The sequence below is a fragment of the Pituophis catenifer genome, unplaced genomic scaffold (assembly GCF_029215685.1).
Source record: "Pituophis catenifer annectens isolate HBS135680 unplaced genomic scaffold, rPitCat1.0.hap2 SCAF_1, whole genome shotgun sequence".
Classification (NCBI taxonomy): Eukaryota; Metazoa; Chordata; class Lepidosauria; order Squamata; family Colubridae; genus Pituophis; species Pituophis catenifer.
In genome coordinates, this window is record NW_027256881.1 from 49843322 (window position 1) to 49861104 (window position 17783).

Consider the following 17783-nt stretch of genomic DNA (forward strand, 5'->3'; position numbering starts at 1 on the left):
AGATTCGAACTTACTAATTGCAGACAGCTGGAGTTAAATTACAATGCATTAGTCTGCTGATCTATCCAAAAATTATTTACAATAATTTGCTTTCCATTAAATTTTGCATGGAACAGTATTAATTTCAAACAGCAGCATTAATTTCATGGGTGATACCCAATGTTCATTTGCCAGTAGTTTCATTAAAAGAAACTAGAACTTTTTTGGGGTCTAAATTACTAATTCTCAACTTACAAAAGCCCAGAGTGAAATTAATAACATTCAACAAAACATGAAATAAAATAAATACAGCTTTGATATCATACACAGAATCTGTTTAGTAGGGTTACATTTTGCTGTCCATAATAATAATACCAGAATACCAGTGTACTGACTGGATAGGGGTGAATTATATTCAGTGTAGGCAGCTATATGGATTAGTATTTTCTTCTATCCCCACCTCTTTCATCAGGACTAAACCGTCTGATAGCCAGACACTATGATCTGATTTTATCTGCGTACTGAAATTTCTAAAATAATCATGTAAGATATTCCTAGCAATTTTATTTTTTTAGCAATTTTATATTTATATTATATTTATTTAGCAAATTTATATAGCCACCCATCTCACAAAAAGTGGCTCTGGACAGCGTACAAGCAAAATAATTCAAATCGTACCACAATACGAAAAACATCAGACATAAATAACAACAAAAACTTAAAGAAAGGAAAACATGAAAGAAACTCAAGATAACAGAAGGACAACCACCATTCAGCCTCACTCAAACCATTTACATGGCTATAAGGGCAGTACTTAAAGGAGGTATTCAAAGGGTTTAGAGTTATGTATATTTATTTGGATTGAGGTTTAAAACAGGCCAGCAAGTCAAAAATCTAAAATTCTTTTAAAAATGGCTTGAAGGAATTTAAAAAAAAATAATTAAAAAAAATACATTCAATAGCACCATATTACAAAAGAGAAAGAATATCGGAAATGCTCAGTGTATCCATAGAATTACTCTATTAAAACAAACTCAGAGGTATGTTCTACCCTGCCTAAGACAAATGAAAATCCTTAGTTCTCGCAGCTTTACTTCTTTGCTAATTTAATACAAATGACATAAGTGCACATTGAAAAACTCACATTTTATCTCTCATGGCATATAATTCAATAAATTATTTCAAATGTTTTCTAAAAAATATTCCAGCATTTTATAATTACTGGAATATGAGGAAAATGTAAAGACCTAGTCAGGGGAGAAAATAAAATATTTTGAATATCTCCATTCATATTTCAGTTAAGAATATAGTTCTTTATTTGTGAAGCATAAAAAGGTGACTTTTTGTGCTTTTTGTTCTTTTGCTGATTTAACTCTTTTATTCCCTACACCCATGGGGCCTATTTCCTCACTTTTCTCCTTTTCATTTATTTCAAGTAAACAGAAAAACAAAGTTCAGTGAAAAATAAAGATATGCCATAAGCTAGGACAATCATAAAGGAGTAAGGCTTGCAATCTGCATCCTAATTAATACATTAAACCAGACGGAAATCTCAACCTTCTTGAGATTTCTATTTGCATCTGAAAGATGCCTCCACTAACAATTAAGACAAGGTTTGAAGAATGATCTGAGCAGAAGACACCTCTACTCATTGAATAAATGCTTTATCCGTTTCTCTTTGCAGAGCAGGGTAGCAAATAGGGTTGGCATTGCTTATTTGCCCAACATTAAGAAAATGGCTGCCCATTTCAACTAGACCTTAGAAGAAACCAATGGCATCTGTTTTAGTTGTAGTACTTGGTATTCAACTTGGTATTCAACTTTCAACCACTGCCTTCCAGAAACATGGCAAACACTTGCCAACAGCTACTTCTTTTTCAACCAAAGGAAGCTTTGTATAAGGAAGCTCCCCAACTTTTTTTTGAGACAAAAGAATTTAAAATATATTTACCCCAAAGTCTAAAATTTAGTGTTATTTATTTGTGGCATTGTTTCACTTTTTTCTTTATAACTGTCCTTGGAGCAACTGTTCTTTTTGACCACGTCTTCAGCCCACGTAGGTTCAACAGGAATTTCTATGGCATCTTTTTTTTGAAAGACCTTCTTCAGTGATGGAGAAAAGCTGCCTATTGTTTCACTGTAACCATTCATCTGAGAAAGAAGAGCATCCTTCTGGTTGCAGCACAATTGAGGATCACAGGATCTGGAGATACATGGCGTACTGCACAGGACCTTAGGACAATCGTGGTCTAGGTACTCTGGTTGGATGGTCACTGAATGGATCCCTTCTTCATGGAACACCTCCCTCATTTTGTAGGAAGCAATGGGGTAGTCAGAAGTAGAGTGACACTTGACATGGACTGTGGCAATGTTCTTCCCCTTGATAAATTCCCAGATATGCAGCTCATGAATGCTGCTAACGCCTGGCACTTCCAATAATTTGTTTGCTGGGAAGAAGAAGAAATACCAACAAGGTGAAAATCAGATTTGTATCCAGGTTCTAAAGTATTCCATTTAATATTTAATTGCATCTACAAACACAAAGAATGCCTATTCGAATGGACGGAATAAGAACCTGATCATAACTTTTCCAGGCTGTACAATAATGTAGGGCTGATACAACAGAAAGCAGCCCCAGCTGAATCGATGAGTCCATGTCTAAGAAATAAGGAGACTGAGACTGTTGAATGGAACCTGTTGAAATTCCTCCTGCCGATTTTAATAATTACATTGGAAGAAACAAAAGAAAGTCAACTTCTACTTCCTAATATCCTGCAGGTGGTTTGAGAATTCTGGGAGCTGAATGGGAACTGGAGGGCACCAGGATGAACTAAATCACAAGATCATATGACCCAGTAAAACTGGGAAAAAACAGTATCAATTTGTAGTATGTTTGTAGTATGTTTGAATTTTTTATTTCAGTGCTGCTTTGGAGTATATCCTTTAAAAAACTGAAGAATGCACGTTCCACATATTGATATATTTCATACAAAATGTGGATTGATTCAGCAAGCAAATCTGATTCCAAATTTCCAGGTTCAGAAGAATGAATTCAAAAACAAAATCAACCATAACATACATATACATACATACATACATACATGCACACGCACACATATATGATTGTAATCTACAATGCAAAACAATAAACCATTCTACAAGTTGTATAGGAATTTCTGCAAACAACAGCTTCATTCTTCCTATGTGGGCTGTTCTCAAAATACTGTATGTGCCTTTATTAATCTTCTAAGATTTGAGTCGTGTTGCTAGGAAATATCACTGTGTGACCCTTGAGCATGTAATGTTGCAGTGAATGTATAATCCAGAAACAGCACCAGCTTTTAAGGGTCATAACAGTCCTTAAAGCAACTTACCCAATATTTGCATATTCACATTTTTGGGGACCATTTGCAACAAAATGGTTGCCGTCTCCTTGATAAGTGGAAAGGCTGAAGACAGTATGATAAACACCATAACAATGGTCAGGCTTGGATCAATGTAACACTGCCAGTTACAAGGTGTGTTCTCATCCAGAGGAAGTATATAGAATATGGAAGCAGCAACTACAACAATAACTGAGCCAAGAGCATCTCCCATCACATGCAAAAGAACACCTGAAACAAAGCATAAGGAAAACATTAGGTAACCAGAAAAAAACTGAGTAACTATATTGGAATACATTAAGATTTCAAAATTTTGTATAAACTTGTATCGAGAGCAACAATAAATAAGAACACCTCATCTCTAATTATGGCTGCCTTATTCTGGAAAAATCTTTCAACTCTAATATAGTACCTCTGATGTTCAAGGCTTCGGACTTTTTTTCTGTTTTCTGTTTCTTATCCTCTTCAGGTTTTTTCTGGGTATCCGCAGAATCACCTGCATTCAAAGAAGAAACGCTGTGTTGTTTATAAGTTCTATACACAGAAAGATACAAATCTTTTCAAAACCAACTTATCTTAATCATTCAGAACTAGCAAGTTACTTATGACTCACGCTTGCATACACTCTACATGCAAAGTGTAATATAATTACAAGCCAACCAAGCAATGGGGCGAAATTGAATGGAATTGTTTAATATTCATAAAGACCACCTTATACAACCTGACATCTAATTACCAGTAATTCTGACATCTCTTTTCTACAATTGTAGTTTAGAAAAAATGATTTATAGTATCAAAAGACTGTTAAAACAAACACTGACACAAAGATTGCTTCCGTTTACTTTAATTACTCCAATGTTACAAATACAATTATTTCTCTGGCTTTATTCAGTAATAAATTATTATACAAGTACTCTGCCAGTACATTATTATACATGTAATGTAATGTAATGTGAGTAGGAATGAGAGTTATAAATAAGAACAGGCAAATAGAATAATCAGAAAAGAATGAATAAGAATTAGCAGAAAGAAGCACATGCAACACAACACTTTCCAAAAGAAAATGGGAAATAAGAAAGGAAGTATAAAAATTATGACCTAAAAAATCCTTAAAAGGCGAAGAGAAATTGGTGAAACTAATTAGAGAAGGCAGAACTGGGGGAGACCTGAGAGAGAAGGAAAAAGGCAGCTGAAAGAAAAGGAAGGAAGGAAGGAAGGAATGCGGGAAGATGCTGCGAACGACGAGCAGGGAGGCAACCGGGTGGCACCTGCTTTCGGGCGGGGCTCAGCGGCGCTGCCGCTCATTTCCACCATCCCCTTTAAGGCAATCGAGCTGCTAGCGACGGTTCGGCTTGGGCTCTTGTCCTCGGAGCTAAGATAGGGCGGGGGCGGCGACCGTCGACCGCAGCAACAGGCCCAGTCCTGGAAGACGAGGAGTCCCACGACGTTGATGGCCAGGCCGATCGTGCCTACCACGAGGATGAGCGTGGCGTTGCTGAGGGCCTCGGGCTTCGCCAGGCGCTGCAGCGCTTCCATCAGGATGGTGAAATAGAGGGCGGCCAGGAAGACGGCGTTGCAGAGGGCGCCCACCACCTCGGCCCGTCCGGAGCCGTAAGAGGCGCCGGGACGGCGACGGCGTTGGTGAGACAGGCGTCCTGTGACGATGCCCACGCACAGAGCGAGCACGTCGGAGAGCATGGTGAAGGAGTCGGAGACCAGCGCGATCGAATTGCCCACGTAGCCCGACACCAGCTCGGTCACGAAAAAGCTCCCTGTCATTACTAGCATGAAGATCAGACGGCACGTCTTGCCCGTGTAGCGCCCCATGAGGAGAGCTGGAACAGCCGTTCTTCACTACCGTCTTAAGTTTCTTCCAGCACTCGTCCCTGGCCGGGCTGTGAGCTGCCTCCTTCCTTCCTCTCCTGAGAGCGGAGGGTACTGGCGACAAGTGTCCGGGCGATGGTGACTCTGCGTTTTGCTTTATAACGGGGCGGGGAACGCCCTTATTGCCAGATGTCGGGGTAATTTGCAGGTGTGGTCTGGACACATTTAGTAAATACTAGGCATTGTCAAATCTTCTGGACCAGTCAATCAAAGCAGTTTATTTGATATACCTTGTCCATCTCTAATTCAGTTTTTTTTTTCTCTCTCTCTCTCTCTCCTACCAACCTATTAATTGATACAGAACACAATGGTGGGGATATTTCTGGAGGTCCCTTGAATGACTCATGTAAAACAGCTGCTAGGCGAGCTGCACTGGTTTGCATTTGCTTCTGGGTCCAATTCAAGGTGCTGGTTATTACCTTTAAAGCCTTTTATGAAAGGGTCCAGGGTATCTGAGGAGCCATCTTGCCCCAGTGGGATTGGCCCATCCAGCAGAAAAGGCTTACTTTGGTCTGTCAAAGAATTTTAACTGGCGGGGTCCAAGAGAAGGCATTTTCTGTGTGGCCACCGCTCTCTGGAATATTCTGCTGGAGATGAGGTCCACCCCTACTCGCCAGGCCTTTTGGAAGAGCCTTAAAAGTTGGTTCTGCCAACTGGTCTGGGGCTCCATTGGGAGTATTCTTTGCTACGGGTGGCTGATGGGGTAGAGAGAATATCCTCACGCTCCTGTCACCTGTCCTCTTGGGTTTTAGTCTCTAATTAATCTTTCTTAATTTTAATTGTTTCATATCATCTTTTTATCATTCTGTAAACTGTCCAGAATCACTTCAATAGTGGGATGGGTGGCATATAAATTTAATAAATAAATATATAAACTTTCATTTGGATTCCTGCACTGGAGTTCCAGCTGATAGGCTAAACAACCTTGTTCAACTCTATGATTTTGTGAAACTAGAGGGCACTCTTGCACTTTCTATTTAGCATTTAGAAAAGACTGCAATCAAGCAGAAACTTCAGTTGAAAAAACGGGGTGGACATTTTTTTTTCCACTAAATCCTTCAGTCAACTCCCCCACTACTACTACTACTTTTACTGTTCTACAAATGGACTAAAATCTTAGTAGGAACCAAGTATTTTTTTTTCTGTTGCACCATTTCTGAAATGTCTATCTCCCTCAAAGAGATAGAATTGGATGGAAGCATTAAAGGTAAAGGTTCCCCTCGCACATATGTGCTAGTCATTCCTGACTCTAGGGGGCGGTGCTCATCTCCGTTTCAAAGCCGAAATGCCAAAGGCACACAGAACACTGTTACCTTCCCACCAAAGGTGGTCCCTATTTTTCTACTTGCATGTTTTACGTACTTTTGAACTGCTAGGTTGGCAGAAGCTGGGACAAGTAACAGGAGCTCACCCCATTACGGAGCACTAGGATTCGAACCGCTGAACTGCCGACCTTTCGATCAACAAGCTCAGCATCTTAGCCACTGAGCCACCACGTCCCTTATGGAAGTATTATCTCTGGTTTTATCCATGCTCCAGCAGATGATGGAAGCATTCAGAAGAAAATCTATGATATACATGTGTAAGTTGTTACAGGAATCAAATAGGCTGCACTATGTAAAACACTGCGGAGCCTTCATCTAATATCAGATTGGTCTGATTTCAAAAGATTTCTGAAAAAGGCTCTAGAGTAATCTGTCTCTTTCTTAGCAGCTATCTGGCAAGAATAGAAGAAGCAAGAAAATTCCATCCAGAAGGCAGAGATATTTTACTTTTTCCTACTGGATTCACACATCTCACTAAACTGTGGTTTGTTTAACTGAGGATTATTGAATACATGAAGGTTGGATTCAGACAATAAAAAGCCATGGCCAAGCAAACCATATTATAATTTAATATAATGTATGACCCAAATCAGAAAAAAAGAAGAGTGTTATCATTGACTATGGTCTTTCATTAAACCCTCTACAGAAAAAAAAAAGTTCTTTCCTGATAAGAGACTATAAAAGTCTCTAATTTGAAGGATATCAAATCCTGCTTTCCAGGAAAGGGAACCGTGTAGTTGAAAACATTTTGTCATTTGAAATCTTTTTCCTGTATGCCCAAAATATGTGAACCTTGGTCCCAAAGAATAACTATGTAAAGTTGCCTGTTCTTTTACCCACAATAACTCATTGAGTATAGTTAACTTGCAAGTCTTGTCTAATTGGCATCTATACAATCACCAAATTCTTTACTGCTAGAAAGGGATATCATATGGCCTTGGACCTCACTAGATTGCAGAATTATCACTAATGTCACAGAGTGCAGACAAGTCAGGGAGTACAAAAAGTCAGTGAGTGCAAAGAGTTTGTTGCGTACTAAAATCTGCTTCCTCAGCTTCTACTTAGGAACACTGAACAGAATAAATCTAGAGAACATATTTAGTTAATAACAAATTAGCAGTCAGAAATTATTCCTCCCTATGAAACTCAATGCATAACGTCCAACTGTGTAGTTCTATTTAGTTTTGTTTTGCTTACCAGCTTTGTAACCTGCCTTGTCTGCAGTAGAATGATTCACAAGAATAGTTAAAAACAAAAATGTGTATCTTTGGGGAAATATATAGGCTTGAAATAGACATATCCACTGGTATAGTTTCTTTGCCTAGCACCTTATCTGAAGGGTTTTGAGGACTTGGAAGAAAAGTATTGTTTTATATAGTGGTGAAATCCAATTTTTTTTACTACCGGTTCTGTGGGTGTGGCTTGGTGTGCATGGTGTGGCTTGGTGGCTGTGGCAGGGGAAGGATTCTGCAAAATCTCCATTCCCACCCCACTCTGGAGCCAGCCAGAGGTGGTACTTGCCGGTTCTCCGAACTACTCAAAATTTCTGCTACCGGTTCTCCAGAACCTGTCAGTACCTGCTGGATTTCACCCCTGGTTTTATACTAAATACATATTATATAAAAATATGAATGAAATTTGATGTAACAGCTTCTGCTAACTGCAGGAGATGCCGATTTTAAAAAAAGGAATTGGATTTCAATATTTCTGAAGGAAATTTCTCCCAAACCCGTAATATCCACCTGCAAGTTGCAAGGTAAGTAATTTAGTTTCTAGGAACGGTGATATTTGTTTTTCTTTTCCATCCTCAAAAAAAAGCAAAGGATAGCATTTAATGAATCATGGTCTCACTCACATACACACATTCCTATAGCAATAGTTATTTTTAATATGTTTTCTATAAACGAATTAAAATATTTTGAAGACTTACATATAGTTGGAATAGGAATCATCACTGGACTATCATTAGCAAAGTACTCTAAAAAAGAAGGAATAAAGAATGTTTTAATATTCTGTGAATGGCTCCAGCAGATCTCATTGCACTGCTGGACACAGCAGTGTTATGGTTTCAGAATGCAATTGGTAAGTTTTGTGTTGGTAGAATAGATGCCATGCTTTTTCTTTTGAGTACTAGATCCATAAAGTAACTATGGAACTTCATCTTTCCTAATAATTAAGCTTTTAACAGTTTAGTACAGGTTCTTAGATATTAGCATTGGATCTCACACAAGGTACAGGAGATATTACAACATAATTTACACTTTTTATCTTCTCTTTATGTGTTGCATAGTAGGATCTGAAGTCAGCTTAAATAGATTCATCCCAGTTCTTTATCAATTTGAACTATCTCATTAATGAAGTTCATGCTTCATACAATTGTCTTATATCAGAGTTTATTCCTGTATGTAATTAGTTAGCTGCCATCCATACCTTATGCTTACAAAGGAAGATAATTGAATAATTATTAATCGCTTCAGAATTTTCTTTTTTTCAATTGTGTATGATTCTCAGATACTGCCTGGAAAAATACCTGCAATTTTCTTGACAAGTATTTTCCAGAAGTGGGTTGCTGTTGCTTCCTTCCCAGGGCTGAGAGAAAGTGAATGGCCCAAGGTTATTCATCTAACTTTGTGCCTAAAGGTGGGACTAGAACTCACAGTGTCTAGCCTGATGCCTTAACCACTACATCAAACTTGTTCTCATCAAAATTTGAAACATGCTCACAATCATGAACCTTAATAGGTGCTTAATCTATTGACTCAAGTGTTCATCCAGCCCAACCTTGCATGCGACTGACCTACTGAATCTAGCCCAAAAGAGGACTTCCAAATTAAAAATTTTAATATGACCAGAAACATGTAGAATGAAAAACCGAAACAGTTTACTAAACTTACTAAACTCGATAAAATCAAACATTATTTGTCCAGGCCAGGTGATATCCTACATCCTATGCATTCCTATAGCATGCTCAAAAGGCAAATGCAGCCTTCAACTCGAGTTGTGTATCCTTAATACATAGTTCGAGATTTTAAGTGGAAGTAGATACAATTATAACAAACATATCCTATTTAAAACTATACAAAACTATACTATACTATAAAACTAAATACAGACTTACTGCATTTACTGCATATCTCTTGACAGAAACTCATTTTGAGTTTCAAAAATCAATTATCAATCTTTGATGAATGAAGGGAAATATCAATCTTTGCTTCTAAGTATTGGTTATGGAAAGGACATGGCATTATTATGTTGCTTACCAGTTTCCACATCTTGGTCTACAGAGCCACGACAGTAACAACAGTCCATAAAGATGACATAACTGAACACGTTGAAGAGCAGACCTACAACTCCGACAATGAGAACATACAGAGCTTGTTCTGTCTTTACTGGGTTGAGAAACCTCTTCACAGCTTCAATCAGGATGCTGAACATCAAGGCAGTGGCAAAGACAGAATTGCCAAAGGCTCCTACAACATCAGCCCGCAGAAAGCCATATGTGTTGCTCTTATGCCATCGTATGCGACTGAAACGGACACCAAGCAAGCCAATAATCATTGATATCAGGTGGGACAGGACTGCAAAGCCATCAGAGGCTAGCGCAAGAGAATTGCCCACATATGATACTGCCATTTCTACCACAAAAAGTAGAAAGGTGACAAAGGACATAAAAAGAAGTCGACTGCTTCTTCCCGTGTAGCGTCCCATGGCTTCAATGCTCTGTGGGTTCTCTGCGTCTAGGGCAAGCACCTTAATAGCACTAGCACAGATTTCAGCAATTCTCTTCTTTTTATCATCTCCTGCTGGCTATGTTTAGATGTTAATTTTTATAAGACGCAATAAAACAATAAATCCTTTTTCAAGGGCAATTTAGCAAGAGGTTATCTTGCAAAGACCATTACATAAGGAATACGTAAAACATAATGCTATCTGCCTCCTCTATAGTTACACGCTGGTTGTTTATTCTTCATGATAGCCAAGGTACAAAACTATGGAGATTTTTGTTTATTTCACTGGATCTAGTCTTTTAAATAAGACTAGATAGAATAAACAAGAATAGGTCTTTGGTTTCATTGATATATAATCTTGTATTGTTGTTTTTCCTCTTTTATTTTCTTCACATAGATGCATAGACAGATAACAAGGAGGGAAGATGTTTTACTGCAGATTCTTCCTCCATTTATTAAGAGATTCTATGCCAAACAACTACAAGGCATAAATGAAAGTGTTTTCTCTCTCCCCAACTAAAATCTGTATTACTTGTTTGGCATATATAAAAGGTCAAAGATCTTTACATACCCTAAGTCCATATTTCTCAAGCTTCTCAAAATCTGTATCATCATTTTTTCTGAATTAAATTTGGACGTGCGTTCTTGTTTCTATACACCATTTACAAGGTTGAGAATACCAGTTAGTCTTGCATAAAAGCCAACGAAGTCTCATTTGTATGGGTAAAATCCAGGTTCATTTTTTTGTAGCCTGGTTTACTTTATAGGAATGTTGTGGAAATAAAATAAGAAAATCATGTTGGTCATGGGAAAAGGTTATAAACAGAGCCAATTCACTGGTTTGTATGTAAAATGTCCCAACTGAAGTTTTGCTTCAAAAACAAACAAAAAAAATATTATGCAGGTCCCTCCAGATACTTTGGAATACCCCTCTCTTTACCTCACATTATCCACACTGGCTGAATAACAGAATAACAAAATTGGAAGGGACCTTGGAGGTGTTCTACTCCAAACCCCTGCTCTAGCAGGAGATCGTATACCGTTTCAGATAAATGGTTGTCCAATTTCTTCTTAAAAACCTCCAGTGTTGGAGCACCCACAACTTCTGAAGGCAAGCCGTTCCACTGCTTTATTGTTCTGTCAGGAAATTTCTCTTTAGTTCTAGGTTGCTTCTCTCATTGATTAGTTTCTATCCATTGTTCCCCTGTCCTGCCTTCAGATGCTTTGGAGAATAGGTTGACCCTCTTTTCTTTGTGGCATACTTTGGAATACTGTTATCATGTCAACTAGTTATACCCAATTCCTGTAATCGTTCTTCATATATTTTAGCCTTTAGTTCCCTACTCATCTTTGTTGCTCTTCCCTGCACTCTTTCTAGTCTCAACATCTTTTGTATATAAAGTTAGGAGTGGAGGAAAACATCCCTGGAAACCAGCTAATTAAGCTGCAATCCATCTAAAAATAAACCTAGGAGGAGTGAAGAAGATATTTTTGAAGAACAGTTACTGATTTTGAAATGTTCTTAAGAGAGGAATAAAATACTTTATGTTGATTATTAGATGTGAGTTAAAAGAAACATTGACTTGATTTGGGTCTTTGAAGTAAGGAAAATATATGAAATACTGATTGTTAAAATGATAAATGAATATTATAAAGAGCTGTTTAGATTTGAAGTTTAAGATTTAGGTGATTACATAATAAAATATTAAATGTTAGAATAAGATGTTAGATTGAATGATAAAAATTGGGTTTAGATTTGTTCTTTTTTTTTTTTTCCTTTAAGATGTTAACTGATGAAATTTGGAATTTATACTTATTTTATACCGGATCAAACCCTTGCTCTAAAAAGATGCTGTTTTATGTTTTATGTTTAAAAATAAATAAATAAATTTTCAAAAAAACCCCAAACATCTTTTGTATATCGTGACCAAAACTGGATGCAATATTCCAAGCACAGTCTTACCAAGGCATTACAAAGTGTTACTAAAACTTCAGATGATCTGGATTTCTCTTTTAATGCAGCCTTGCACTGCATTGGCTTTTTTAGCAGCTGCAGCGTAGTGTTGGTTCATACTTAAGTTGTTGTCCGCTAGAATTCCTAGATCTCTCACAGTTACTGCTATTGAGCCAGGTACCACTTATTTTATACCTGTGCATTTGGTTATTTCTTGCCTAAGTGTAAAAGTTTTCTCACCGCTGAATTTCATTTTGTTAGACGGGCCAGCGTTCAAATGTCATGGTTCCGAGTAATGGTCCCAATCAATTCAGGATTCTTAGGCTGTAGCTTTTCTCAAATATTCATTTTATTGGGTACATCATATTGGCACGTTCAAATGTGAAACCAACTCTAAATAAAACCCATGCTTTGGTATAATTAAACGAATAGACATCACTCATCTTGTGTTACAGGTCAGGTTAACCAATCAGATAGGTGGCAGGCTGTTCAGCTGCTCCCTCCAGCTGTTACTAGCGCTCATTGAAATGACCTTGGTTCAAATGGACCTTATCGCTGTTATGTCTGGCACAGTGGAGGGAAATATCCTACATCCCGTAGGTCCCCCTCTCCCTTATGTATGGCAATTAAAAAACAAAGAAAATGAAATATGGCTTCAGATGAAGTCATTTTGAAAGTTGACATCAAGTCTGTCAAGATCCTTCTGAATCTTGAGCCTATCTCCTGGAGTGCTGGCTATTCCTGGCAGCTTGGTGTTGTTTGCAAATTTGATCAGTTCTCCTTCTATCCCCGCATCTAAATCATTTATGAAGATATTGAGGCTGGAAAATTATGAAGCCCAATTTATCTATGAGACACTAGCTATCAGTAGAAGATACTATCAGTCATATTTGGAAGAATAGTCCTTGACTTACAACCATTCATTTAGCAACTGTTTGAAGTTACAACACTCAAAAAAATTACTTAGAACTGTTCCTCACACTTATGACTGTCACAACATCCCCATGATCAGTGGTGGGATTCAAATAATTTAACAACCAGTTCTCTACTCTAATGACTGGCTGGATGGGCGTGGCCATGGTGGGCGTGGCCAGGGGATGTGACAGGCAGCAGTCAGCCTCCTGCAACCCCCTGAGAGCAAAAACGGGCCATGGGGGGCATCCCCCCGCGTCCAGTTTTGGGCATAGTAGGCCTCCCTGCAGTCTCTTGGGAGCAAAAACAGGCCACGGAGGGCAGCGCCACCCCCCCATGCCCCGCTTTGGGCCTAGTAGGCCTCCCTGCACCTTACCTGGAAGCCAAAACGGGGTGCATGGAGACTCCTGGAAGAAGGTAGGGGCCAGCCAGCAATTTAACAATCAGTTCGCCCGAACTCACCCAAACTGGCTGAATCCCACCACTGCCTATGATCATGTGATCAACATTTGGGCCCTTGGCAACCAGCGTGAATTATGATGGCTGCAGGATCTTGCAGTCATGTGATGTCATTTGCAACTTTCTCAGCTGGCTTCCAACAAGCCAGGTCCATGGTGGAGGTCAGATTTGCTCAACAACCACATGATTCACTTAACTAGTAAATTTGTTTAACAACCATGGCAAAAAGGTAATAAAAGCGGACATGACTCACTTAACAACTGTCTTGTTTAATAACGGAAATTCTGGTCTCAATTGTGGTCATAACTTGAGGATTACCTGCATTCCTAAAATAACCAGAAGTTTCTCACAGGAAGCAAAGATGTAAATGCATTTTAAAATATTTTTAATGGAGACTACTCTGAGTTTCTATAAGAAACTTCTGAATGGATCTCTTGATTAGACCATGACAAAATGCACTATGATTCAGGCATCTGAGTCAAAACTGCTTTAATGAGCTAAACACTACCAACTGAGCCAGAACTGAGTAAAAACTGCTTGTTTAGATACAAACAATAATGCTGAAGAGCCATTGTAAAATTGTCTGTATGGAAGTTTTTTTTTCTGAACTCAGTTTATTAACAGTTTATTAACATTGACGCTTCATTTTATGAATATGATAGAGAGATAAAAGGAAATACTTCTTCACAAACATATTAACTCATATATTTACTGCCACAAAATCTGATAATATTTCAATAAGATGACTTTTTAATAACAATAGAGACATATTTTCAAGAAAAGCTTATTGTCTGCTAGCAACTCCAAGTTATAAAGTTGGAGAACCAGAGCAAAAAAAGACCCAGTACCTGCATGTCTTGTTGTGCAGTTCCCAAAGGCATCTTGATTGTGCAACCAAACACTGATCTCAATAGGTTTTTGATCTATTCCTTGATGCATTAACCAGCGTCCTTAGAATGGGAATTTCTGAGGTAACAGTTAACAAATTGCAGGAAGCCTTGATTGATGTTGTCTGTCTCTTTCATGAACTCAGCAGGTGATATTGACACACCCCCTCCCATCTGTTTTATAGGTGAAATATTATTTCAGACCAAATATTCCATAATCTAATAATAGAAATAATGCCCCCTGAGTAAAAGAGTTGCCAGGGAGATAACGCTTACAATGTGTAAACAGCATTGTAATATTAATATTACTTAGTAATATTTTTAAACAATTTAAATGTTGAGCCTTTTCTTTTAAGTGAAGCTTATAACTCAGAACAAGTCTACATACAGTATTCAATGGCAGAATGCCATTCTGAGTCTGGTTTTATTACCTGTAGAGTTTGGCAGGCTTTTTGTTTATTTTGGCAATCAAAACACCAATATGCTTGAGATAAATTGGTCATTTAAGGTAATGGACACAGTCAGCTATTTAGTACTTTTATGCAAACAAGCCTAAAGTTGTAAAGGTCAGTCTTTATGATGATTATTAAGAACTAGGTCTTCCTAATTCTTTTTGTAAAAGATGAAGTCAGTGTCTGAGTAGGCTGAAAATTAGAGACATATTGTAAAGTTTTCTTTTAATGCACATTAATTATTAAGCTGCATTTTCACAATACAATATATTTTAAATATTGTTTAAATAGGGTGTTTTTATTCCTGGATGAACGTTTTTTGGCCCAGATCCTCATGATAGCAAAAAATCCTACTAAATGTTTAGAATTTGACACAAGTAACTATTTAAATGAATAATTTCCATTATATGACTCAATCACTCCTTTTGAAGCTAATTGACATTGGAAAAGATTCGTCCCCAGGAGAAGACTTGGAGAAGACCTGCGAAAAAAATCAGTGCTGTATTAGTTACACCACCAATCTCTGGAATCAGAATGGGACCTTCACACTCCCACTCTTAGCTGCCCCTCCTTCGCCTCCAGCCTCAGCCCATTTAAAGCCAACTTTCCTCCTCTGCTGGCCCTCCCCTGGCCATTCTACCTGGTCAATGGGCCTCTGGCCCTCCAACCCACGCCCTTCGCCCTGGCCCATTTGCCGATGGACCATTCGTCCTGCTGGTGCAGCTGCGCTGTCGCATGCGCAACAGCATGAACCTCACAGCAGTGCTGCCACTCACGCATGCAACACTACAAACCTTGCAGCGTCCTAATGTGAGAGGCTAAGCTGGTGCGATGAGCCTCCTGAAGACCCATTTCTGGCAAAGTTTGAGGGAGAGAAACAAGCCAGGGTCTGCCAAAGTTCACAAAAGTTCACAAAAGGCAGGAAGATGAAATGCAAGCTCGACCCGTACCCACACCTCACGTATTAACCCTGCTTTCTCAGCATACTACCCAAGTGACCCTCCCCTCCTGCTGAGACTTTAGGAATCCTTCGCAAGCGAAGTCACCCACCATTTTGACATGAACCATCCCGCTTCTGACTGAGGGCAAAGCTAAAGCAGGAAGAAGTGGCCATGAGCGGCTACAGAAGTCAGGCAGCAGCGTGACAGGTGTCGAGGCGTGGGAGGCCTGGCTGCAGCATTCCTAAGGTAAGTAGGTACAGGGCACGTAGAGCAGCTCTTCCCTCGCACCCCTGCCCTAGCTTGATTTTTAAGCCTGTGCCTCACTCCATCTCGTACAACCAGATGGTGGGCAGGGTTTAACTGGGGCTTATTTTGGGGTAGGGCTTATTTTAGACACAGGTGTAAAATCAGGTTAGGGCTTGTTTTCAGGGTAGGTCATATTTTCAGGGAAACATGATATAAATTGCTTCATAATGCTTTACAGCACTCTCTGAGGAGTTCACGATGTCAGCATATTGCCTCCAACAATCTGAGACTTCATTTTACCAACCTTGGAAGGATGGAAGGTAAGTCAACCTTGAGCCGGATGGGATCGGACTCCAGGCTGTGGGCAGAGTTAGCCTGCAACACTGCATTCTAACCACTATGCCACGACTCCTCCTTCAAGCTACACTACACACTGTTGCCACCATATTTTTAAAAAAGGGCAGTTAAGGATCTACTGCTAATTTTATTTCTTGTCTTTGTTTTAGGCTAGTTTGGGATTTTTTAGGGTTTAGTATGATCTGCAAACACAGATTGATTAATGTATGATTCAGTTGATTCTGCAAACCCAGAAAATAGTTTAATCCAGTAGTCAGGTTTTGTACAAATGCAACCAATAATGTGGACCTATCTCAAAGCAAAAATGAATGTTTTACTTCCCATCCTGTCAGATAGCATGCTGAGTTAGAGCTTACAGTATCCTTCATTGCTAGCCATTATTAATGCTCTTAATTCAGCAGGTCCAGAAAGACCACGGTGGATAGATTGCTATTGCTATTGCCATTGCTTTACTCGGTGCTTGCAAAAGTCTGAATTCAATAGATGGAATGACAACAAACAGAGCAAATAGCTTTCTCTTGCATCGCTGGAAAACTTCATGCTTGGGTCTCCATGGAGCCTATCAGTCTGGACATAACTACAGTGGTGCCTTCCAAGTTCCCTTGTCCCATTTGATTTAGTTTTTCTTTTTCTTTTAGGGTCTTGTAATTAAAAAGAAATTGGAAAGCTAGCAAAGTTAAGTGTCTCTCTTTTTTTCCAAGAAAATTTCTGATACTCCCAAATACTCCATAGAGGCCTTACTTTTTTTTTTAAAAAAAAATGTTTTTTAACTTAAAGAAAATAAAAATAAAACTTGTATGTACCTCCCTAATTCCCAATTGTAATTCTGGATATATAACATAGGATTAACATAAAAAGATTTTTAAAAGCATAGCCAATGATAGTTCACAATCACTTAATTCTTAACAGATGATTTATCCAACACCCTGCCCATGCCCAATGGAAAAGCCAGATCCTCAAGCTCTTACAGAAGAGTAATCAGTTAGACCCACTGAATCTAGGAGTATGGTGTTCCAGAGGACATATGCCATGATATAGAAGACATGTCTCCTGGATCTTACCAGAAGACTCAATATAGAAGGGCATATCAGATCTTGTGGGACAGGCAGAGATAATTGAACATAGACAGACTTGCAAGTACTTAGCCCTAATGGATCTTACACTGAGCAGGAAATGCTATTATATCTTCTCTAAACACTTTTCCACACCTATGACTCTATGATTACCCACTAGACAGGTAAGTTTTCTTCATTAATACAAAAAATAGAGCAAGTAA

The 17783-nt window shown here is 38.7% G+C and overlaps 1 protein-coding gene across 1 annotated transcript; it reads right to left on the reverse strand.

Moving 5' to 3' along the window:
• Window positions 1–1938: 1938 nt before the first annotated feature.
• SLC30A10 (solute carrier family 30 member 10) lies at window positions 1939–5189 on the reverse strand. The gene is made up of 4 exons (XM_070949107.1): window positions 4631–5189; window positions 3775–3858; window positions 3354–3593; window positions 1939–2426 (listed from the first exon to the last, which is right to left on the reverse strand). The coding sequence occupies exons 1-4, from the start codon at window positions 5187–5189 to the stop codon at window positions 1939–1941; spliced, it is 1371 nt and encodes a 456-aa protein (XP_070805208.1).
• Between the last annotated feature and the right edge of the window lie 12594 nt (window positions 5190–17783).